This window comes from Dendrobates tinctorius, unplaced genomic scaffold, assembly GCF_039654945.1.
Source record: "Dendrobates tinctorius isolate UK_male_01 unplaced genomic scaffold, ASM3965494v1 ptg000120l, whole genome shotgun sequence".
Taxonomy (NCBI): domain Eukaryota; kingdom Metazoa; phylum Chordata; class Amphibia; order Anura; family Dendrobatidae; genus Dendrobates; species Dendrobates tinctorius.
In genome coordinates this window covers 10061686-10087077 of record NW_027361788.1, presented here as the reverse complement: position 1 = coordinate 10087077, position 25392 = coordinate 10061686, and the positions used below count along the sequence as shown (strand labels likewise).

At 45.5% G+C, this 25392-nt stretch overlaps 1 protein-coding gene across 2 annotated transcripts; it reads left to right on the top strand.

Annotated features, from left to right (window-relative positions):
* Positions 1-2997: 2997 nt before the first annotated feature.
* On the top strand, positions 2998-9458 carry HSPA5 (heat shock protein family A (Hsp70) member 5). 2 transcript variants are annotated; one of them, XM_073590748.1, is made up of 9 exons: positions 2998-3155; positions 3920-4101; positions 6153-6384; positions 6752-6886; positions 6997-7109; positions 7210-7600; positions 7683-7920; positions 7994-8161; positions 8500-9458. In XM_073590748.1, the coding sequence occupies exons 2-9, from the start codon at positions 3977-3979 to the stop codon at positions 9057-9059; spliced, it is 1962 nt and encodes a 653-aa protein (XP_073446849.1). In that variant the 5' UTR covers positions 2998-3155; positions 3920-3976; the 3' UTR covers positions 9060-9458. The 2 variants fall into 2 exon arrangements, with proteins under 2 accessions (XP_073446849.1, XP_073446848.1); XM_073590747.1 differs by having other exon boundaries at positions 3064-3165.
* The last annotated feature ends 15934 nt before the right edge of the window (positions 9459-25392 follow it).

Here is a 25392-nt window from a genome sequence, read left to right as displayed (position 1 = left end):
GTGGTGACATCTTACTGTATGCCGGGCACTGTGGTGACATCATACTGTGTGAGGGGTGCTGTAAGGGCATCATACGGTGTAATGGGCATTGCGGGGGAATCATACTGTGTGATGGAGCGTGCTTTGGGGGCATCATACTGCGTGAGTGGACACTGGTGACATTCGTAATGTGTGGGGGTAGCATATTGTGTGAGGGGCATTGTACTGTGTGAGGGCCATTGTGGTGACATCATACTGTCTGACGGGCGCTCTGGGAATCATACAACTGATATCTGTTCAGATAGTCAGCGTAGGGAAATGGTAATTTATTTACAGACTGCCTATTGCAAATAATCCCTAACTAAAGACTTCTATAAAAGATCAATTTTATGTAAACTCGTTAAAAGGAATTATTGTGCAAATCTAAAAACACACCTGTTAGGTAGTAACGTACTTCTGGTATATAAAAGTAGAAATATGTGGGGTACTGGCAGGCCATATTAGATTACACCATCAGAATATAATTTCCCTGCACCACATGCAGGTATTGTGTTACCGACTATAATATAATGTCTTCTGGAGTGAACTTATTATTGGAGTACAATACTCACACTCCTCAGTCCAGTCACACACACAGAACTTAATAACTCCGGTTAGCACTAATACTGTTTAATAGTCTCTTGCTCATAGTGCAGCCACAGACAAGTACCATATTTTGACACTATGTTTTTTCCCCCAAATTTGGGGGGAGGGGAAGTGGGGGTGCGTCTTATAATTCAAATGTAGCTTAACGGCTGCGGTGGAGCGGGGTCCCAGGGTCGCTGCTGCAGGAAGCTTCTGGCAGGGGCCCCAGAAGTGGGGCGATGCTGCGGGCCCCAGGATGGTAGGAGGTGGTGTTTGGCGGTGCGGGGGCTCTGCCTACATTGTATGACTGCTCGCAACCCCCACTTTTTCCATGCTTTTTAATGCAGTGGACTCAGGGAAAATGGCTGCTGGAGGCGGCTTATCACCTGAGATCTCAATTGCGCATGATGATTGCTGTGGGGACATCATACTGTGAGAGAGATGCTGTGCGGGGAGCATGCAGTGTGGGGGCATCATACAGTGTGAGGGCATCATACAGTGTGAGGGGCACTGTGTGGGAATCGTACAGTGTGAGGGGCACTGTGGGGGAATCATACAGTGTGAGGGGCACTGTGGGGGAATCATACAGTGTGAGGGGCACTGTGTGGGAATCATACAGTGTGAGGGGCACTGTGGGGGAATCGTACAGTGTGAGGGGCACTATGGGGGCATCATACTTTATGAAGGTGAATCATAGTGTGAGGGGCACTGTGGGGGCATCATACTTTGTGAAGGGGCATCATACAGTGTGAGGGGCACTGTGGGGGAATCATACAGTGTGAGGGGCACTATGGGGGCATCATACAGTGTGAGGGGCACTGTGGGGGAATCATACAGTGTGAGGGGCACTATGGGGGCATCATACAGTGTGAGGGGCACTGTGGGGGCATCATACTTTGTGAAGGGGAATCATACAGTGTGAGGGGCACTATGGGGGCATCATACAGTGTGAGGGGCATCATACTTTGTGAAGGGGCATCATACAGTGTGAGGGGCACTGTGGGGGAATCATACAGTGTGAGGGGCACTGTGGGGGCATCATACAGTGTGAGGGGCACTGTGGGGGAATCATACAGTGTGAGGGGCACTGTGGGGGCATCATACTTTGTGAAGGGGCATCATACAGTGTGAGGGGCACTGTGGGGGAATCATACAGTGTGAGGGGCACTATGGGGGCATCATACAGTGTGAGGGGCACTGTGGGGGAATCATACAGTGTGAGGGGCACTATGGGGGCATCATACAGTGTGAGGGGCACTGTGGGGGCATCATACTTTGTGATGGGGAATCATACAGTGTGAGGGGCACTATGGGGGCATCATACTTTGTGAAGGGGCATCATACAGTGTGAGGGGCACTGTGGGGGAATCATACAGTGTGAGGGGCACTGTGGGGGCATCATACAGTGTGAGGGGCACTGTGGGGGAATCATACAGTGTGAGGGGCACTGTGGGGGCATCATACAGTGTGAGGGGCACTGTGGGGGAATCATACAGTGTGAGGGGCACTGTGGGGGCATCATACAGTGTGAGGGGCACTGTGGGGGAATCATACAGTGTGAGGGGCACTGTGGGGGAATCATACAGTGTGAGGGGCACTGTGGGGGCATCATACTTTGTGAAGGGGAATCATACAGTGTGAGGGGCACTATGGGGGCATCATACAGTGTGAGGGGCATCATACTTTGTGAAGGGGCATCATACAGTGTGAGGGGCAGTGTAGGGGCCATCATACTGTCTGAGGGGCGCTGTGATGGTATCATACTGTATATTGGCCATGGTATTGGGTGATGACAGTAAGGGGCTGCAGTAGGTGCGCTATTTCTCAGCATCCGCAGCCATACATGTCAGGTTTGCTCCTGTCTGCGCCATGTCTCTTCCTGACTCCACCGATTACCTGTCATTTTGGGGGTCTTTTCATGGAGAGCTAATGCCTATTGGAAGCCCGGTAGGTGGTAGAAGTTGCCGGAGGGTTAACCCCTTCAGGTAATTCCAGTCACTGTACAGTAGGAACGAATGGGCACGGTGTGCAGAGATGACAGTCCGTTACACGGGGGTCTATGTGCCGCCCATGCACAGCTCACACCCCGGCGCCCCTCACAATTACACCCGTGTTGCGTGCACCCGCGGGCCGCAATCTGACGACATTCTGACGAAACTGACACAGACAGGGAGGTGGGGGAGAGACGACGGACTCTTCCAGAAACCAGTAGCACCCGCGACTGACAATCCCCCCAGCCAATCGCAGCCGCTCAAGCTGCCACTACGAGCCTTCTGATTGGCTGAATCACTACAGACCCAGGCGGGGCTGTTAGTCAGAGTGGAGGCGTGACGTCATCAGAACGTGTGCGAATCCGGTGCCGACAGCTTACGATGAGCAGGCCAATCAGAAAAGTCCAACGCGTGGCGCTCGAACCAATCACGGCGTTCCACGACTTTGGCCGGCCGGGAAGGTATAAAAGACGGGAAGAGGCGCATGGTACGTCAGTCTGACAGCAACCGGCAAACACAGAACGTAGAGAAAGTGACAGAACTGGGAGCGGCCTGCGATCGGTATGTCCTGGTATGGCTGCAGGGGGATTCTGGGCCTTGGCAGTGACTATAAAGCTGTTTTTCTATGGGGAGTGTGCATGCTGATGACCGCTGGTGGCAGTATGGTGGGTACTAGAGGTGACTGACTGCACATTGGCATCTCATTCGCTGGCACCATATCCGCTGGTTTTATTCGGATTCTTTGTGTTGTAGCATGGGGCGGTATACCGTCTGGCATGTGTATGGGGCATCGGTTGTGAATAATGATCGTTCTGCATCTGTCACTTGCTACTTACCTTTGTCGTATCGCTTTGATCTTTGACACATAGCTGTGCTGTTGTTTTAGGTTATTAGAGATTATTTATTGTTGTATTACATGGCGTCTAGGCTCTTCCTCTTGCCCTTTTGCTGACTGTACCTCTCTCATCCTGCCCTCTCCCATGGGATCCTCCAGTGTTTTAGTGCACTCTTCATTTTTGGGGGGTGATCTCCTAGTCAACGTGGACATGATGCTCTGGGTCTCACCCTTCCTTGTAAAGGAAGAATGGGTACCGTGCTGTCTCTCTAGAAGCTTCTCTCCCTCCTTCCTGCCGCCCATGATTCCACCAGCTTGCGTCCCCATTGGTTGGTGGAGGCGGGCTGTCGGCGCGGCACCACCCTGCTCTATCCCCGTTGTCCGGCGGAGGTTCCCTGCTGCATCTATACAGGGCTCTGTATAGGATCGATGTGCTGGAAATATTTGGCATCGCTTATGTTGTATTTGTAACGTTTCCTTCTCTCTTCAGGGCGATACTATTGTACAGAGTGGTATTTTCTCAGTTGGGTTTAGAAGACGTCATCTGATGGTCAGGATGAAGCTATTAGCAGTCGTAATGCTGGTCGTGGCCAGCGCTTATGCTGACGATGAGGACAAGAGGGAAGATGTTGGCACCGTGGTCGGAATCGATCTGGGAACGACTTACTCATGGTAAGTGACTATCTGTGATCAATGACACATGTATTGCTTGCACATACATGTGGTAATGCGCTCATCAGACAGGATCTAGGCAGCAGGAAGGCTTGTTTTACCATGGATAAGACCGCCGTGTAGAATTTGGATACATGGGGCCTGTAGATCTAGTATTCAGATCAGACCTTCCCTTTAAGGCCATGTGCACATGGTCAGTATTTGTAATCCAGGAGTGGGTGATAAATACATAAGTGGTGATGGGTTTCTATTATACTTTTTCCTCTGCTTTGTTTCTCTCGTGGCTTTGTGTTACAAATACTGACCAAATATTGATTGTGGCCTCTAACTTTTTTTTTTTTTTTTTTTTTTTTTTTTTTTTTTTTTATATTTTAGCATTATATATGGCTTCTCTCAAGGTGGAGGCACTATTGTATTGTGGTTATGATTAGCAACAGCGCCACTTAAGTTAATTGGCGGAGTTTGGTATTGCAGCTCACCTCTATTCAAGAGTGGAGTCTCTTTTGGCAGAGAATACTACTTTTCAATTCCTATTTCCATGCAAACTATATTCATTGGGGCAGGTTTTCTAATCCTGCCTAATGTTTAGATAGCAGAAACTTTCCTAGACAAATGTGCCATACAGGATTAGACAACCTACCCCATCGAATAGTTTGCATGGGAATTTAAAGACATTCTCTGCCAAGAAGAGGCCACTCTTGAATAGAGCCAAGCTGCAGTACTTACCGTAGCGGCTCATGTAAGGATGGTGTTCTGCAGATGCATTTTTGTCTTGCATTACTCCACTTATTGGGCCAGGCAGGGTCGGACATTTCATTGGTGCGGCCTCACAGGGCCTAAGATGTAAGTGGGTCTATTTATACCTCCCAAAGCAGGTGTAATTCTGCATTTGTAGGAGTTCTTGCACAGGGGCCCTTTTCTTCTGTCTGTGGACACAAGGAAGAGCAGGCCCCTGTGCAAGAACAGTAAATGGGTCATTTGCAGTCCAGTAGCTTCTCACAATGCAGCACTGTAACACATGATGCTTTGGAGGTGGAAGTGGGTCGCCTTACCTTCCGTGGGCCCTTGGGTGGCTGCACAGTTTTCACCATTGGCACATCCACTCCTGGGGATGGGCAGATTTAAGCACCAAAGGTTTAGCTCATTTTTTTTTTTTTTTTTCATATTTTCAGTTATACACCCTTTCACCACACCCCAGTTAATGTACACTTTTGAAAAGCTTCGGGCAGATTGGGGGAAACAAAAATAAAAAAGTTTGTACCTAATTCGTGGTATCAATTTTGCCACAAAAAAAGCGACCCATCTACATTCGTAAACCTGCACCCATGTATCCATTTAATATTTTGCACACTACTTTGACAATCCCTTCTCAAATCCAGTAGTGTCCCATAGAAAACCAAAAACTGATACTCTCCCTCCATGTTGGCGCTTGGTCTGCTTAAGATTGTGTGATGTTAGGCCGCGTGAGTTCTGCAACTAGAGTTGGTGTGACTCAATTCGCCATCAGCTGAGCCTGTAATCTGTGGCTGCTGGATGGGACCCATAAGAACAGTGTCCTACTTGACTGCATCTCTGGCTTCTGTTTCTTGATTTGCTGGCCTGGTGAGCACATTTGACATTGTACCAGGCTAGCTAGTCAAAGGAAGAGCTGTGGATATTGTAAGGTACAGGCATTTTTTTTTTTAGGCTCCCATTCAGTGCCCTTGGACTACTGATCAGTTCTTGAGAATAGATTTACACCAAATCTAGCGGCTGCTGATGGTCTGCAGCGGTCACATTGCATAACACTGTCACTTAAGCACCTGTGGACTAAGTGCCTACATCGCTGGAACAGCACTGATACTGGAGGTGAGAATAAGTGCCTATTTATCTTCTATGGGGCGCTATTGCGTTTAAGAAGTTGTCAAAGTAGTGGACAACCCTATATGTTCCCTAGGCCTTCTTTAACCCCACTCCCAAAATACTATGGGCAAAACTAATTTCTGTAGAACACCTTTACTTCTCTTGCAAATTTGACTACTTTTTTGATAACTTTTGTTCTTGTTTTCCAGTGTCGGAGTGTTCAAGAACGGGCGTGTAGAGATCATTGCCAACGACCAGGGTAACAGAATAACCCCATCCTATGTGGCCTTCACTCCAGAAGGTGAACGATTGATCGGCGATGCTGCCAAGAATCAGCTGACGTCCAACCCCGAGAACACTGTGTTTGATGCCAAGCGTCTTATTGGTCGCATATGGAATGATCCATCCGTTCAACAGGACATAAAATATCTGCCATTTAAAGTAAGTGTTGTAAAATATTACCCTACATATCACAAGATGGTCTAAGGCTTCTCGTACAACTAGTCACTTACTGATATTGACCTAAAGCAGGACATTCAGATCTGGGCCTTGGATACTGAAAATCATTTAAAGGGGGTTTCCTTATGGAAAGCCTTCATGGCATAATGATTGTGTATAGACCTAGAAGTGCTTGATCACTTTTCGAACCCTCTCCAATAATGAAAACATGAGTGCCTTGGTAGATAATTGGCACACCATCTTATCGTTAAAGCCTTTGGAAGAAACTGGAGTAGCACATGAGCTTCTGCCTTTTTCTTAATCTCATATAAACTATAATATTCAATATATATGTTTTTATCCCGATTAGGTTGCAGAAAAGAAGACTAAGCCCTACATTGACGTGGATGTAGGAGATCAGAGAAAGACCTTTGCCCCAGAAGAAATCTCTGCCATGGTTCTGACCAAAATGAAGGAGACAGCTGAACAATATCTTGGCAAAAAGGTACATAAACTTTAAATTTGGAGTGTGGGGTTTCTACAAGCTTGTGTGGGTGGGTTTGTCTCATTTCAACTGTCCCTAACTTTTTTTTTTTTTTTTTTTTTTTCTTCTAGGTTACTCATGCTGTTGTCACTGTGCCTGCCTATTTCAATGATGCCCAACGTCAAGCCACAAAAGACGCCGGTACCATTGCAGGGTTGAATGTAATGAGGATCATCAATGAGCCGTAAGTCTCCTTTTTACTTGTTTCTTGATGGTCTTCATGTTGGGTTAATTACTGCTGCCTCCCTACTCTTGTGTGCTAAAATGGATGTTTTGGTTTTCAGAACTGCAGCTGCCATCGCTTATGGTCTGGACAAGAAGGAAGGAGAGAAGAATATCCTTGTGTTTGATCTGGGTGGTGGTACCTTTGATGTGTCCCTGCTCACCATCGACAACGGTGTCTTTGAAGTAGTCGCTACCAACGGAGATACCCATCTGGGAGGAGAAGACTTCGACCAGCGTGTCATGGAGCATTTCATCAAGCTTTACAAGAAGAAAACTGGCAAAGATGTTCGCAAGGACAACAGGGCAGTGCAGAAGCTGCGTCGTGAAGTAGAGAAAGCGAAGAGGGCCCTTTCTTCTCAACATCAGACAAGAATTGAGATTGAATCTTTCTTTGAGGGAGAAGACTTCTCTGAAACTTTAACCCGTGCCAAGTTTGAGGAGCTCAACATGGTAAGAAAAGTTTTCAGTCAAAAAATACAACTGTATGTGGAAAGTTGTAGGACCACTCTAAATTACTACTTTCTCCTTGTAGGACCTCTTCCGTTCCACAATGAAACCAGTCCAGAAGGTTCTGGAGGATGCTGACCTAAAGAAGTCTGACATTGATGAAATCGTGTTGGTTGGAGGATCCACTCGTATTCCCAAAATCCAGCAACTGGTGAAGGAATTCTTTAATGGCAAGGAACCATCCCGTGGCATCAACCCTGATGAGGCCGTGGCTTATGGTGCTGCCGTACAAGCTGGAGTACTCTCTGGAGACCAAGACACTGGTAAGAAAATTCAAGATGCTTTTTCCTTTTTGCAGTCCAGGATAGATCACTGAACTATATAATCTGTTTTCAGGTGACTTGGTCTTGCTTGATGTGTGCCCTCTAACTCTTGGCATTGAAACCGTTGGTGGAGTCATGACTAAGCTGATCCCCAGAAATACTGTTGTACCTACAAAGAAATCCCAGATTTTCTCTACAGCATCTGATAACCAGCCTACTGTCACCATCAAGGTTTATGAAGGTAAACTATTTTGACACCTAAATGGACAATCTAATTCTCCAGCCTTCAACATAAGTTCATGCTAAATATTTACAACCAGTAATATCCATATGAAGGCTTTTGAAGGTGCTAGGTCACATGTTAAAGGTTGACTTGACTTTGGAAAACTTTTTCATAGAAACTTTGGAAAAGTTGATGTCTGGTTCCTAAGATACCTCCTCTGAAACAAAAGGGCAGAGCCACAGTGACTGTTTGCTTTGATGGTCATTTGAGTTTTCACTTTTTCAATAATGGTTGTGGATTCCAGGCCCACAAGCCTTTTTGACAGGTCAATAAAGACTGTTCTTTTGTCTTTGCAGGTGAGCGTCCACTGACAAAAGACAACCATCTCCTTGGCACATTCGACCTTACCGGCATTCCTCCAGCTCCTCGTGGTGTCCCTCAGATTGAAGTTACATTTGAAATCGATGTAAACGGTATCCTTAGAGTTACAGCGGAAGACAAAGGCACTGGCAACAAAAATAAGATCACAATTACAAATGACCAAAACCGGCTAACGCCAGAGGAAATCGAGAGGATGGTAAACGATGCTGAGAAATTCGCCGAAGATGACAAGAAATTGAAGGAACGAATCGACTCTCGGAATGAGCTCGAGAGCTATGCCTATTCCCTGAAAAACCAGATAGGTGATAAGGAGAAACTTGGTGGCAAGTTGTCTTCTGAAGATAAAGAAACCATTGAGAAAGCGGTAGAAGAAAAGATTGAATGGTTGGAAAGCCACCAAGATGCAGACATTGAAGATTTCAAAACTAAAAAGAAGGAATTAGAAGATATTGTACAACCGATTGTTGGCAAACTATATGGTGGAGCAGGAGGACCTCCTCCTGAAGGAGAGGAGACTGAGAAGGATGAGTTATAGGCATGGGAGTTATCTGGCTGCTAAAATTCTGTAAATACTGGACTCAAGAACTTTGAGAATATTGGAACACAGAAAACGCTAATGTTCTTGTGGATTCTTCACTTCCTGGTGGAGACAATAAGCCATTATGGCTGTTTACTGCTTTTCATTAGCAGTTGTTCACTTGGATCATTTATTTTTGTTCGGTTTCTTCCCCCGGGGGGTGGGCTCTGGAATTTTTTTTTTTTTTTTTTATTATTTTTTTTTTGGGAGGAGGGGAGGGTATGGTGCAGTTTAAAAGTTGCTCAGATGTTTTATTTATTTGAAGAAAACATAAAAAAAAAAAACTGGTCATGTGCATTCTATGTAGAACTTTTTTCTACCATCATTGACCACAATAAATGTTTGATAAATAACCTACTTTTCATGTATCTGATTCCTTTCAATCACTTGCTGTAGCGGATCGTGATCTTGTGAGTAATCCATATTTAACAGGTACTCTCATGTAACAAATCTCCCAAGTTTTAATTGAGGAGGTTCTGTGATCAAGGAAAAAAGAGCCAATGCTTAACATGACTAGAAAAAGATGCGCTGGTATTCCCCCAACCGGTCTTTGTTTACTCTGTTGCAGTGGTGATGTCATATCTAAACATGACATTGCAGGGTGCCTTGCTGCTGTGGTCATGTGCATATGGAATTACATCACTTGGGATTTAAAGGGAACCTGACACCACGGGCAACATGTGTCAGACATTGGCTGTGTGACTTTAGACTGCTGTGGCATTTCGGAGGAAAACATACTTTAGAAGCCCCATGGCTCAAAAAAGGATGTTCCCAGGAGTCTTCAGTGACTGCAGACTTATCGATTAAGACCAGACAATCCTTTTAAGCAGTTTCTGGTGATTTGCCCTATATAATCCAAAAGGGATTTATGCTTAAAATCCTTGACGCTACAATAGAGGCACATGTCTTCGATAAAGAATAAGGTGTGGCTGTGTTTGTGATGAGGTTTCTTGGACCGCAGCAAATTATCCTGTGAACAGCACCATCGGCCATAGAGTGTGAATGAAACTTAAGGCTAGAAATCATAATAATCGCAGACGTCTGAGTGATAATAGGAGGGAAAGGGATGTGCAAAATGCGTATTTGAGCATGCAGGTCTTTGAAATGTACCTCCATAGGAGATCTAAAGATATGGATCTATTGCTGCCTTCCTGACCAACTAGCATTTCAATGCAATTGTGGTATTAAGTGCTGTGGGCGTGGAAGAGCACTTCCTGAGCTACTGTCTCCCCACCCAGAACATCCTCTCTAGCTTTGTGAGCAAACAAGCTGGGGAAGCAGTGGCTCAGAGTACCCCGTCACACCCAGAGCATGTGACGCCTCACTTGCATTTCAATTTAAATGCTTACCCAGGAATGCAGCAGCAGCTAGAAGATACAAAGGTGTTAAGGGATTCATATTTCCGAGCCCTGCATGTCCATTTGTAAGGATGGGGGGGGGGGGGTGTTAGCATCATCTGACAATGTAATATATATTAACGCCTCCCTCTCACTCCTTATAATCCATTCACAAGCTCTGCAATGGCGGCCCAGCACTTGAAGACATTGTATGGCCAAGAATTTGGAGGAATAATTCTCCATTGTCACAGCAATCATAAGTTGGCACATCCTAATGTATTTTTTTTTTTTTTTTTTTTTTTCTTCTCACCCTTTGCAGTTCGTGGGATCATACTCTATATAGGTGAATGTGGTTGTGTGTGTGTGTATATATAAATATACACATCACGCTGCTCAAAAAAAATAAAGGGAACACTTAAACAACAGAATATAGCTCCAAGTAAATCAAACTTCTGTGAGATCAAACTGTCCACTTAGGAGGCAACAATGACTGACAATCAATTTAACATGCTGTTGTGCAAATGGAATAGACAACAGATGGAAATTATTGGCAATTATCAAGACACCCTCAATAAAGGAGTGGTTCTGCAGGTGGGGACCACAGACCACATCTCAGTACCAATGCTTTCTGGTTGATGTTTTGGATGTTGGTTGTGCTTTCACACTCGTGGTAGCGTGAGACGGACTCGACAACCCACACAAGTGGCTCAGGTAGTGCAGCTCATCTAGGATGGCACATCAATTTGAGCTGTGGCAAGAAGGTTTGCTGTGTCAGTGTAGTGTCCAGAGGCTGGAGGCGCTACCAGGAGACAAGCCAGTACATCAGGAGATGTGAAGGGGGCCGTAGGAGGGCAACAACCCAGCAGTAGGACCGTTACCTCCGCCATTGTGCAAGGAAAAACAGGAGGAAAATTGCCGGAGCCCTGCAAAATGACCTCCAGCAGGCCACAAATGTGCACGTGTCTGCCCAAACGGTTAGAAACCGACTCCATGAGGATGATCTGAATGCCCAACGTCCACAGATGTGGGTTGTGCTCACAGCCCAACACCAAGCAGGACGCTTGGCATTTGACACAGAACACCAGGATTGGCAAATTTGCCACTGGCGCCCTGTGCTCTTCACAGATGAAAGCAGGTTCACACTGAGCACATGGGACAGAGTCTGGAGATGCTGTGGAAAGCGATCTGCCTGCAACATCCTTCAGCATGATCGGTTTGGCAGTGGTTCAGTAATGGTGTGGGGTGGCATTTCTTTGGAGGGCCGCATAGCCCTCCATGTGCTTGCCAGAGGTAGCCTGACTGCCATTAGCTACCGAGATGAGATCCTCAGACCCCTTGTGAGACCATATGCTGGTGCGGTTGGCCCTGGGTTTCTCCTAATGCAGGACAATGCCAGACCTCATGTGGCTGGAATGTCAGCAGTTACTGCAAGATGAAGGCTTTGAAGCTATGGACTGGCCCACCCATTCCCCAGACCTGAATCCGATTGAGCACATCTGGGTCATCATGTCTCGCTCCATCCACCAATGTCACGTTGCACCACAGACTGTCCAGGAGTTGGTGGATGCTTTACTCCAGGTCTGGGAGGAGAGCCTTCAAGAGACCATCCGCCACCTCATCAGGAACATGCCCAGGCATTGTAGGGAGGTCATACAGGCACGTGGAGGCCACACACAATACTGAGCCTCATTTTGACTTGTTATAAAAGACATTAGATTCCACTTTAGTTTTGTGCGTGACTCCAAATCCAGGTCTCCATTGGTTAATAAATTTGGTTTCCATTGATGATTTTTGTGTGATTTTGTTGTCGGCACATTCCACTTTGCACAGAACAAAGTAATCAATGAGAATATTTCAATCATTCAGATCTAGGATGTGTTATTTGAGTGTTCCCTTTATTTTTTTTTGAGCAGTGTGTATAAATACCGTATATATATCTTTTCAAGCAAAGGAAAAATCGAACTGCACCAGTGGAATACCTATTACACCTGGAGCTGATTGATCCTTTTATTTCTGGAATACAGCGTTATAATCAACTGGCATGCGGTGCTCAGCAGGAAAAAAAATCACGTGTATTAAATGTCCAAAAAGAATATGCGGCACTCACCTTGTTGAATCTGGTTTTACAAAGTCCTTTATTTCACTATATGTGGCATGATGGACAGTGAATTGGACGTGCAGGTCAAAGAACCATGTGGAGAGAGAAGAGACGGACTATGGCCGTTTCGCATATGATCGCTTCAACAGATTATATATATTAAAATGTAATGAAAAATATATAGGTTGCCGCACTCAATAGCAAATTGCAGCGTCGCTTCTGCAAGTGAAACAATCTGTCTAAATACCCAGAAGCCAGTCAATACATGTGGAGTGCTGTGCTGTGTGTCAAATTGCAGCGTTAGCTGTGGGCAATAAGTGAACCTTCCCAAAAGTTCCTGGTGAAGGCACTTACGTTGGCAGGATGGAGACCGCAGAATAAAGTCCTTCCTAAATGATCAAACGTCGGTGGAGTTACTTAGCATGAAGTCCAGTGCAGAGTCTGCTGCTAGGGAGCATCCTCCTGTTGATGCAAAACCCCCATGGCAACGCTGAGGCACAGCAGTTAGCCTCGGCCGACGGCGCCGCTGTGGAATAGCGTGATGAGCGGGGGGCGTGGCTGAGCGGTGACGTCACCTGTCTGTGAATGACTGACGTGTGTAAGAGCCAATCCAGACGTGCTTCGAGGGAATCGTCCCTCTTCCTCAAGGTTATATTATATATATTAGAATCTGCTAAAAAAAATAACTAAAAGGGAACGCTATAGTACTACATCCTAGATATCACTGAATGAAATATTCCAGTTTCAAATTTGTATTCATTACTTAGTGGAATGTGTTTAGAACAATAAAACATAAAAGTGATCAATGCAAATCAAAATTAATATCCTATGGAGGTCTGGATTTGGAATGATGCTCAAAATCAAAGTGAAAAATAAAATTACAGACCGATCCAACTTCAGTGGAAATGCCTCAAGACATTGAAATGATGATGCTCAGTAGTATGTGTGGCCTCCATGTGCCTGTATGACCTCTCTGCAACGCCTGGGCATGGCCCTGATGAGGTGGCAGATGTTTTCCTGAGGGATCTTCTCCCAGACCTGGATTAAAGCAACAGTCAACTCCTGGACAGTCTGTGGTGCAAAGTAGAGTTGGTGGATGGAATGAGAAATGATGTCCCAGATGTGCTTAATTAGATTCAGGTCTGGGGAACTGGCAGGCCAGTCTAATCATCAATGCCTTCATCATGCAGGAACTGCTGACACACTTCCGCCACATAAGGCCTGGCATTGCCATGCATCAGAAAAATTCCAGGGCCCAGTGCTCCTGCATATTGCCTTACAATTAGTGATTGTAAGCGAGTATACTCTTTACTTGGGTTTCCCCGAGCATGCTCGGGTGTCCTCCAAGTATTTTGTAGTGCTCGGAGATTTAGTTTTCGTCGACTCAGCTACATGATTTGTGGCTGCTAGACAGGCTGAATATATGAGAGGATTGCCTAAGAAACAGGCATTCCTCACATGTATTCAGACTGTCCAACAGCCGGCGACGAAAACGAAATCTCCGAGCACGCCAAAATACTCGGAGGACACCCGAGCAAAGAGTATACTCACTCATCACTACTTACAATGGGTCTTTGGATCTCATCCCAGTACCTAATGGTAGTCAGGGTACATCTGGCTAGCACATGGAAGGCTGTGTGGCCCTCAAAATAAATGCCTCCCTACACTAATACTGGCCCACTGCTTAACCGATCATTCTGAAAGATGTTGCAGGCAGCAGAACTTTCTCTACGCCGTCTCCAGATATTGTCATGTCTGTCGTGCTCAGTGTGAACCTACTCTCAACCATGAGCACAGGTCACCAATGTCGAATTTGCAAATCTTGGTGTTCTCTGGCAAATGCCAATCGCTCTGCATGGTGTTGGGTTGTTTACACAACACCCACTTGTGGACATCGGACCCTCATGGAGTCCGTTTCTGAGAGTTTGAGCAGACACATGGATGTTAGTGGCCTACTGGAGGTCATATTGCAGGCTCTGGCACTGCTCATGGCACAAAGGAAGAGGTAGCAGTCCTGTTGCTGAGTTGTTGCCCTCCTACAGCCTTCTCCATGTCTCCTGCTGTACTGGCCTGTCTCCTGGTACCTGCTCCATGTTCTGGACACTGTGCTGAGACACACAGCTACCCTTCTAGCCACAGCTCGCATTGATGTGCCATCCTGGATGAGCTGCACTATATGAGCAACTTCTGTTGGTTGTAGACACTGCCTCATGCACTGTACCTCTAAGGGGTGAGAGCAATGACAAAATGCAAAAGTGACCAAAACAAGTCAAAAAGGATGAGAACAGAGAAATTGTCTGTGGTCACCCCCTGTAGAACCACTCCTTTTTACGGGTTGTCTTGTCTTGCTAATTGCCTATAATTACTACCTGTTGTCTATTCCATTTGCTCAACAGCAGGAGAAACTGATTCACAATCAGTGTTGCTTCATAACTGGACAGGTTGATGTTACAGAAGTGTGACTGACTTGGAGTTACATTGTGTTTTTTAGGTATTCCCTTTATTTTTTGAACCGTGTATATAAATATACAGTAGTGTTCAAGAAATAGCAGTCCAATATGACTACCCAGATTAATCACTGTTTTTGGTATAAATTACATTACCACTTGTCAAACAATTTACCAGTTGAGGCAGTAGATTCTAAGAAAACCAGCAGACTCGCATTTATGATCTGCAGGTTTTTGAGTCGGCATATTAGAATAATTAATTGAAAGGGGAAAGGGGGTGTTCAAAATAATATCAGTGTGGAGATGAGATCAATTAGTGAGGTCAATCATTCTGTGAAGAAACAGTTGTGAATCAGGTGGCCCTTATTTAAGGGTGAAGTCAGGACATGTTGTACATGCATTTCTCCTTGAAAGCATGAGACATATGGGTCGTTCGAGACATTATTCAGAACAGCATTCTTTGTTTAAAAAGTTGATTGGAGAGGGTAAAACTTATAAATAAGTGCAGACAAAGATAGACTGTTCAACTAAAATGCCCTCCAATGCTTTAACCCCTTAATGATCAGAGGTATTTTTGGGTTTTGCATTTTCATTTTTTTGCTCCCTTTCTTCCCAGAGCCATAATTTTTTTTATTTTTTGGTCAATATGGCCATGTGAGGGCTTGTCTTTTTGTGGGACAAGTTGTACTTTTGAACGACTCCATTGGGTTTAACATATAGTGTACTGGAAACCGGGAAAAAAATCCAAGTGTGGTGAAATTGAAAAAAAAGTGCAACAGAGTTTGTTAAAAAAAAAAAATGGCACCATTTTCCAATACCCATAGGGTCTCCATTTTTCGTGATCTGGAGCCGGGTGAGGGATTATTTTTTTGCGTGCCGAGCTGACGTTTTTAGTGATTCCATTTTGGTGCAGATACATTCTTTTGCTCTCCAGTTATTGAATTTTAATGCAATGTCGTAGTGACCGAAAAAAATGCAATTCTGGCATTTTGACTTTTTTCTCATTGCGCAGTTTAGCGATCAGGTTAATTCCTTTTTTTATTGATAGATTGGGCGATTCTGAACGCGGCGATCCCAAATATGTATGTTAGATTTTTTTACTGTTTTATTTTGATTGGGGCGAAAGGGTGCTGATTTGAACATTTATGTTTTTTTTAAATTTTTTTAAACCATATTTCTTTTTGACTCTTGGCATACTTCAATAGGTTCAATAGTATATATACTGTATATATATATATAGGCTGTGTGTGGGATCACAACGTAAATATGGGGCTATGTGTGGACTCACAGTTTATAGGGGGCTGTATGTGGGCTCTTACTGTATACAGGGGGCTGTATGTGGGCTCTTACTGTATACAGGGGGCTGTATGTGGGCTCTTACTGTATACAGGGGGCTGTATGTGGGCTCTTACTGTGTATAGGAGCCTGTATGTGGGCCCTTACTGTATGTGGGGGGCTGTATGTGGGCTCTTACTGTATGTGGGGGGCTGTATGTGGGCCCTTACTGTATGTGGGGGGCTATATGTGGGCTCTTACTGTGTATAGGGGGCTGTATGTGGGCCCTTACTGTATGTGGGGGGCTGTATGTGGGCTCTTACTGTATGTAGGGGGCTGTATGTGGGCTCTTACTATATACAGGGGGCTGTATGTGGGCTCTTACTGTATGTAGGGGGCTGTATGTGGGCTCTTACTGTATGTAGGGGGCTGTATGTGGGCTCTTACTGTATACAAGGGGCTGTATGTGGGCCCTTACTGTATGTAGGGGGCTGTATGTGGGCTCTTACTGTATACAGGGGGCTGTATGTGGGCTCTTACTGTATACAGGGGGCTGTATGTGGGCTCTTACTGTATACAAGGGGCTGTATGTGGGCCCTTACTGTATGTAGGGGGCTGTATGTGGGCTCTTACTGTATACAGGGGGCTGTATGTGGGCTCTTACTGTATACAGGGGGCTGTATGTGGGCTCTTACTGTATACAGGGGGCTGTATGTGGGCTCTTACTGTATACAGGGGGCTGTATGTGGGCTCTTACTGTATGTGGGGGGCTGTATGTGGGCTCTTACTGTATACAGGGGGCTGTATGTGGGCTCTTACTGTGTATAGGGGGCTGTATGTGGGCCCTTACTGTATGTGGGGGGCTGTATGTGGGCTCTTACTGTATACAGGGGGCTGTATGTGGGCTCTTACTGTATACAGGGGACTGTATGTGGGCTCTTACTGTATACAGGGGGCTGTATGTGGGCCCTTACTGTATGTAGGGGGCTGTATGTGGGCTCTTACTGTATACAGGGGGCTGTATGTGGGCCCTTACTGTATGTAGGGGGCTGTATGTGGGCCCTTACTGTATGTAGGGGGCTGTATGTGGGCCCTTACTGTATACAGGGGGCTGTATGTGGGCCCTTACTGTATACAGGGGGCTGTATGTGGGCCCTTACTGTATGTAGGGGGCTGTATGTGGGCTCTTACTGTAAACAGGGGGCTGTATGTGGGCTCTTACTGTAAACAGGGGGCTGTATGTGGGCCCTTACTGTATACAGGGGGCTGTATGTGGGCTCTTACTGTATACAGGGGGCTGTATGTGGGCCCTTACTGTATGTAGGGGGCTGTATGTGGGCCCTTACTGTATGTAGGGGGCTGTATGTGGGCTCTTACTGTATACAGGGGGCTGTATGTGGGCCCTTACTGTATGTAGGGGGCTGTATGTGGGCCCTTACTGTATACAGGGGGCTGTATGTGGGCCCTTACTGTATGTAGGGGGCTGTATGTGGGCCCTTACTGTATGTAGGGAGATGTATGTGGGCTCTTACTGTGTATAGGAGCCTGTATGTGGGCTTACTCTACATAGGAGGATTTATGTGGGATCATACTGCCACATTGTAGGGCTGTATGTGGGCCCTTACTGTATGTAGGGGCCTGTATGTGGGCCCTTACTGTATGTAGGGGCCTGTATGTGGGCCCTTACTCTATATAGGGGGATTTGTGTGGGACCATACTCCATTTAGGAGGGCTGTATGTGGGATCTTGCTGTATATAGGGGGAGCTTTGTGCGGCATCATACTGTATATAGGAGGGCTGTGAGTAGGATCATACTGTATATTAGAGCTTTCAGCATACTTAGTCCTCATCAATATTAAGTGAGACAATTAATATAAAATAATTAGAATAAGTTAATATTGATCAGAATTCATTTCAGCCTATTGGTTCAGCCCTCTGCAACAGTCCCAGTTTCTCATGTGGCCCTATCAGGAAAATTAATTGCCCACCTGTGACCTAGATATATTCCAGCTTTCCTCCTCTATCTTCATGTAGTTAATGTGACTTAGGCTACTTTTACACTTACCGCTTTTTTTGCGGCCCGTATTGCCGCAATTTTTACGGTCTACCACTGTAACGGGCTGCAAAAAAGCTTGCAAATGACCGTTTTTCATTTTTCCAATACTATGGAAGAAAAAAGGCATTACGCAAAACCAGAAGTCACGGTGCGTCGCAAAAACAAAAGCTCGATCTTAGAATCATAGAATCGTAGAGTTGGAAGGGACCTCCTGGGCCATCTGGTCCAGCCCCCTGCTCAAAGCAGGATTCGCTAAATCATCCCAGTCAGATGTATGTCCAGCCTCTGTTTGAAGACTTCCATTGAAGGAGAACTCACCACTTCTCGTGGCAGCTTGTTCCACTCATTGATCACTCTGTCAAAAAGTTTTTTCTAATATCTAATCTGTGTCTCCTCCCATTCAGTTTCATCCCATTGCTTCTAGTCTAGTTGATCCTTCTACAATGTGACAGCCCTTTAGATATTTGTAGACAGCTAATAAGTCTCCTCTCAGTCTTCTCTTTTGCAATCTAAACATTCCCAAATCCTGCAACCTTTCCTCATCTTTTATGACAGCTGCAAATACAGCCCTATGGCACAAGGCACACCGTGGAATTTTTACGGGCCGATTTTGCGGCCCCATAGAAATTTGTTGGGGCCGCAAAATCGGACCGCAAAGACATGGTAAGTGTAAAAGCAGCCTTAGGTAAATAGCTAAGCTTCCAGCTCTTGTAATTAGTGCAATTTTCTCAGATATTACAACATTTTCTAACCTGAACTACGAGTTTCACATTTATATTATTTTAAACTATGGCATTAAAACAAAATAACAAAAAAATTAATACGTCAACATCCATGTTAAATAAATTTGATTCGACATGTAAACCAACTTGGATAGCTTGTGCCTCTCATCCTACACAGAGTGGCGGCCTTCTTTGTTTTACCATTAGGGCTGTGGAGTCGGAGCCCATTTTGGTGGAGTCGGTGTCATGGAAATTGAGGAGTCGGAGTCAGAGGCTTGACTTACCAACTGCATAGCCCTGGTTACCATCACAGAGCTTCTCACTTTCTGATAATAGTTGACTGGTACATAAACAAAAATCAAGGAACTGGACATTTAGGCTGTGTACCCACGTAAGCGTTCTTTTCGTTTTTTAAGCGTTTTTACCGGCAAAAACGCTTACAAGAAGCATCCCATTCATTTTAATGAATTCCGTACTTTTTGTGCATATTGATGCATTTTTTTCCACGAAAAAACGCATTGCGGTAAAAAACGCAGCATGCTCATTAATTTCGCAGAAAAATCCGCATTTCTAACTTTATTCTATGAGCAGGAGGATGCCCCTGTAAAAAACGCATAAAAACCGCACAAAAAAAACACGTGTTTTTCCTGGGAAGGAATACGTTTTTTGCTGCATTCGTGGGTACATAGCCTTACACTGACGGAGCCATTCCCTGTAATGATGCAGACGGAGTCACACTGTGTTCTCACTGGCATCTTTTTCCAGGGTATATGCCTATTCGAGGTGGGCTCCAAGACGCAAATGCCTGAATACCATTTTCTGACCTCTCTTATGTCTCCTTTATTTCTGACTATTTTATGTCCAGCATAGGTTTTTATTTGAAATTGAGCATATGTATTTTTTTGCCTGAGGAAGATTCCAGAGTTTGGAAAAGAAACACCTTGTACTTTTATCCCAATAAGGCAACAGGTTCTACAGACTCATCTTTCTCATGATGGTTTTATCCTCTGGACGAACACCACGCTCAAGACGTCCTTTGCAGTTGGTGTTGGTTGCACATTTCTCTTCCTAAACTTCACGATGTGTGACTGGGCAGCAGTGACGAGTGGATGTGGAGATACAAAATTGTAACAAATCTATAATGGTGTTGTTCCCACAGAGCAAGTCCAAAAACTGAGAGGACAGCCTCAGTTATTTTTTTCTTATCAGTTACAGTATTACAATAGGGAGCACTTGTCTCCCTGTTTTCTCTGCCATAGAGGTAGCAGTGCTATTAATGCTTAACTCAGTATAATCTCACTCACCCCCGATCAACAGCTTCCTGTGTACACTGTGCATAGGCAGAAAGCTGTCAATCAGTGGTGAGGGCATCATTACATAGATTATCTGGACTGACTGGCACATAACACCTAGTCCTGCAATGATAAGCTCCTGCTGATAAAACAATTATTGTATTGAAACTACAGCAAACAGCTTAATAAGTGACACATCCCTGGAATCAGGCTCTCAGCCCTAACATTATGCTGCTTGCAGATTAAATAGCAAAAATCTGCTGACAGATGGCATTTAACAAGTTCAGGACATAAAACACCGGTATAGTGGTCCATAATCTGTACATTTCCACCAGTGCTAGACTACAAATCCCAGCATGCTGTACTGCATGAGTTCAACTACTTGCAGAGCTAGGACTTAACCTTAGCCTACCTGGTATTGCTACATACCCTCCCCCTATGCCCAAAGTAGAGGCCTGGGCACCATCTGCCATGGGGCCAATTTACCAAAACTGATTTTGTAAGGCGGCGTAGCAAGATTTGCATTGCCTCCTCCGAGACTGCCTCCCAGTGGGCTTCAGGAATTCTACAGGGCTTTAGACTGACTGTGGAGTGGGAGGCTCATGTTAGATGGCACACTTGAGACCTGGTAATTCCAAGACCCTGCCCATATTTTGGGGTACCAATTTCTAGCCGTATTGTCTTTGGGAAAGTGACAAATTTCCTGCTTTGACATCCGGAATGTTGGCTTGTACGTTGGCTAACAATGATCCTGGGAAATTGGGCGCTGCTCTTAGGTGATCTTGGATTTCCCTGACAGATGAACTAAGACTTTCTTGACAACTCAGGGAGTTCTCCACAGCCAAATATCTCTCCACCAGGTCATCTGCATTCTGGGGATCTCCCTGGGCAACCCAGTTTTGCAGCGGCTTTGGGAGTGAATGGATAAACCAGTCCATCCCCACCATCTGTGATGAGGAACAGGTCTTGGGCTGCAGCCATTTTTGCGCCAGGTGTAACAGGTCGAACATTTGGGACCAGGGAGGCTTGTCCCTTTGGTTGTGGCTAGAAGTGCACCCGTTGTGTGTGGACAGCCAGGGCGACACCCAAATGTGCCATATTCTCGGTACTCCTTGGCATCCTGGAGATCAAGGTCATAGTGCACTTTTGTGTGGTTCTCCTGTAAGATATAAAGCTAGGACCTCTGCCCATTGCACTGGAAGCAGTTTCTCTCTTTCTGCCACCCTCTCAAATACAGACAGGAAAGCCTCGACATCATCCTGCAGAGCCATCTTCTGTAAGACCTCCCTGTGATGAAGGAGCAGCCGCCATCTTGGATATGGGGCCTAATGCTTGCCTCATGTCTGAGCTTGGCCTGTCCATTTTGGTCTGAGTTCGCAAGAATTACAGGGAGGGGTGATGAAGGAGTTAACTGCTCCTACCCCCCCAGGGCCTGTACGCATATTGAAGAAAGCAGGATTTAGTGCCCAATGTTGAATAGCAAGGTCTTTTAGTATGATGAGATAAGGCCCAAAACAGAACTTCAAAGCTTGCATAGGAGCCACGCCAGCATGGGGCAGGAAGGGGCCTGGGGGCTTCAATTAGAATATACCTGTCAGCTAGACACAGAAATATGCATCCATTGTCTCTCCCAGCCGCCCCGACTCCATCCTAGGATCATGGATTATGAGCACATCTTTCGAGTTATGGACTTATGAAAAATATCCGAGTGACCCTGAGGAAATCGTGCATCTGGCAATGCGACTCCTGAGTCGATGAGGGTTCTGGGGCCTGAGATACATAGATTGGCCCCCCACAGCAACCCAATGGGGCCATGTTTGCTCTCCACACGACAGGCAAAACAAACCGCATTCACTGGTACCTCTCATGTCCTGATCCGATCATGCTGTTGAAAGTTACCCCCTTTCTTAGATATTGCGAATAAGTTCTGCAGGGAGCTAAAGGGTGGAGATTATTAGCCCACCCTCTGACACAGGGGAGCGACCTAGCGTGCTTAAGAACTAGCAGCCCATGGGAGAGAGTCACACTCACAGAGGAACCAGACAATGATGATCTAAGAAGGAACTGGGGACAGATCTGCCAAGGGGAGCAGCGCCCGCGCTTTGGGGTCTGTCTGGCAACTGAGATTCTTGTACCTGTGAACTGCAGAGCTCCCGGCACCCACATGCAACCTACAATCTGGTAAATTGACCTCCAGCTTAATATCTCTAAGTCTTGTACCCTTATTGCTATATTTTACTCTGACGACAATTCCATTGTAATTCCATTGTATAGCTTACTGTATATTTCTGTAATTATCTAGTGCGCCCTTAAGGCAATTAAACCATAAAATTAATCTTGGGCTGATGCTTTTACTCTGATTACGAATCTTAGAATACCCAGCGGGTAACAGGACATCCTCCCCGGCGGCCATTTGCTCTAGGTGCAGTTCCCTTACTGACCTGAGACCAAAGGGGGCGCCGGAGAGCTGTGCCTGTGTAGTTACGTCACATTGGTGACGTGGGAGGAACGGGTCCTGTGTCCTCCACACTCCCATACCGTTCACCTCACCCGGATATGTTCACTTTGGCTAGCAGGTGATGCCATCTCCCTAATCCGGACAGTTTCTAATAGTAAAGCCATCTTCTGCTTTATCTCCTGGAGCTGCTGATATACTGCTGGATCAGGAGTTTGGTGGTTTCCTGCTGGGCCTGCTGCTGCAGGTGAACTAATTGCTTAACAAGCTCCTCTATGCTTTCAGACTGTGTTCGTAATGTGTTTACAAAGGACATTTAACCCCTTAACGACCGCCGATATGCCTTTTAACGGCGGTAATTAAGGGTACTTAAACCACAGCGCCGTTAATTCACGGCGTTGTGGAGTAAGTAAATAGCGCCCCCCAGTGTCGGATTTTCTCCGGGGTCTCGGCTGCCGGGGGTAGCCGAGACCCCAGAGAACATGAATCGGGTCGGTTTTTACCGACCCCGCTTTTGCGATCGCCGTTATTAACCCTATAACGGCGACCACAAAAAAAAAAGCAGCGATTTTGCATTTAATTTCTCTTTCCTCTGATGTGAGAGAAATAAGGTCCCCGATCCCCCCCCCCTGTACCTCCCGGTGGTCCTCTGTCCCCTCCCGGTTGTCCTGGGTCCCTGCGGCTTCCTCCGGTGGGCGCCGACATCTTGGATCCGGAGAAAATGGCGGGCGCATGCGCAGTGCGCCCGCCGAGAATCTGCAGGCTCCGGCAGGCAGGTTCCATTCATTCATTTTGATCACTATGATAAACTATCATAGTGATCAAAATAAAAAAAAATAGTAAATAGCCCCCCAGTTTATCACCCCCTTAGATAGGCAAACATAATGAAATAAAGAAAATATTTTTTTTTCATTTTTCCATTAGGGCTAGGGTTAGAATTAGGGTTAGGATTGGAATTAGGGTTAGGGCCAGAATTAGGGCTAGGGTTAGAATTAGGGTTAGGGCAAATTAGGATTAGAATTAGGAATTAGGATTGGGATTAGGGTTAGCGTTGGGATTAGGGTTAGAGGTGTGTTGGGGTTAGGGTTGGAGCAAGAATTGAGGGGTTTCCACTATTTACCAACTTTGGGGGTCTAATTTCTCCTGTTACCCTTGGGAAAATAAAAAAAATTGGGGGCTAAAAAAATCACTTTTGTGGAAAAAAAAGACTTTATTTTCACGGCTCTGCGTTATAAACTTCTGTGAAGCACTTGGGGGTTCAAAGTGCTCACCACACATCTAGATCAGCTCCTTGGGGGGTCTAGTTTCCAAAATGTCACTTGTGGGGGGTTTATACTGTTTAGGCACATCAGGGGCTCCGCAAACGCAACATGACGCCCACAGAACATTCCAAAGTCTGCATTCCAAAATGGCGCTCCTTCCCTTTCGAGCTCTCCCATGCGCCCAAACAGTGGTCCCCCCCCACATATGTGGTATCATCGTACTCAGGACAAATTGCACAACAAATTTTGTGGTCCAATTCCTCCTGTTACCCTTGATAAAATAAAACATAGCGGGCTAAAAAATCATTTTTGAGGAAAAAAAGTGATTATTTATTTTCACTGCGTTATAAACTTCTGTGAAGCACTTGGGGGTTCAAAGTACTCACCACATATCTAGATAAGCTCCTTCAGGGGTCTAGTTTCCAAAATGGTATCACTTGTGGAGTTTTTCAGTTTAGGCACATCAGGGGCTCTCCAAAAGCGACATGGCGTCCAATCTCAATTCCAGCCAATTCTGCATTGAAAAAGTCAAACGGTACTCCTTCCCTTCTGAGCTCTGCCGTGCGCCCAAACAGTGGTTTACCCCCATATATGGGCGTACGCGGGACAAATTGCACAACAACCTTGGGGGTCTAATTTCTCCTGTTACCCTTGTAAAAATAAAAATTTTGGGGCGAAAAGATCATATTTGTGAAAAAAAATTTTTTTTTATTTTCACGGCTCTACGTTATAAACTTCTGTGAAGCACTTGAAGGTTCAAAGTGCTCACCACACATCTAGATAAGTTCCTTAGGGGGTCTAGTTTCCAAAATGGAGTTACTTGTTGGGGGTTTCCACTGTTTAGAAACATTAGGGGCTCTCCGAACGCAACATGGCATCCGATCTCAATTGCAGCCAATTCTGCGTTGAAAAAGTCAAACGGCGCTCCTTCCCTTGCGAGCTCAGCCGTGCGCTGAAAAAGTGGCTTACCCCCACATATGGGGTATTGGCGTATTCAGGAGAAATTGCACAACAAGTTTTGTGGTTTATTTTCTCTTTTACCACTTGTGAAAATAAAAAACATTGGTTCTGAAGTAAATTTTTTGCAAAAAAAGTTAAATGTTAATTTTTTCCTTCCACATTGCTTTAGTTCCTGTGAAGCACGTAAAGGGTTAATAAACTTCTTGAATGTGGTTTTGAGCACCTTGAGGGGTCTAGTTTTTAGAATGGTGTCACTTTTGGGTATTTTCTATCATGTACACCCCTCAAAATGACTTTAAATATGATGTGGTCCCTAAAAAAAATGGTTTTGTAAATTTTGTTGTAAAAATGAGAAATCGCTTGTTAACTTTTAACCCTTATAACTTC

What these genes read in the sequence shown, in the direction of transcription:
- HSPA5 (XM_073590747.1), top strand. Translation starts at nt 3,079, where the DNA reads ATGGTACGTCAGTCTGACAGCAACCGGCAAACACAGAACGTAGAGAAA. An exon ending in CCTGCGATCGGTATGTCCTG is followed by an intron (nt 3,166 to 3,919) that starts GTATGGCTGCAG and finishes TTCTCTCTTCAG; the next exon opens with GGCGATACTATTGTACAGAG. An exon ending in CTCTGGAGACCAAGACACTG is followed by an intron (nt 7,921 to 7,993) that starts GTAAGAAAATTC and finishes ATCTGTTTTCAG; the next exon opens with GTGACTTGGTCTTGCTTGAT.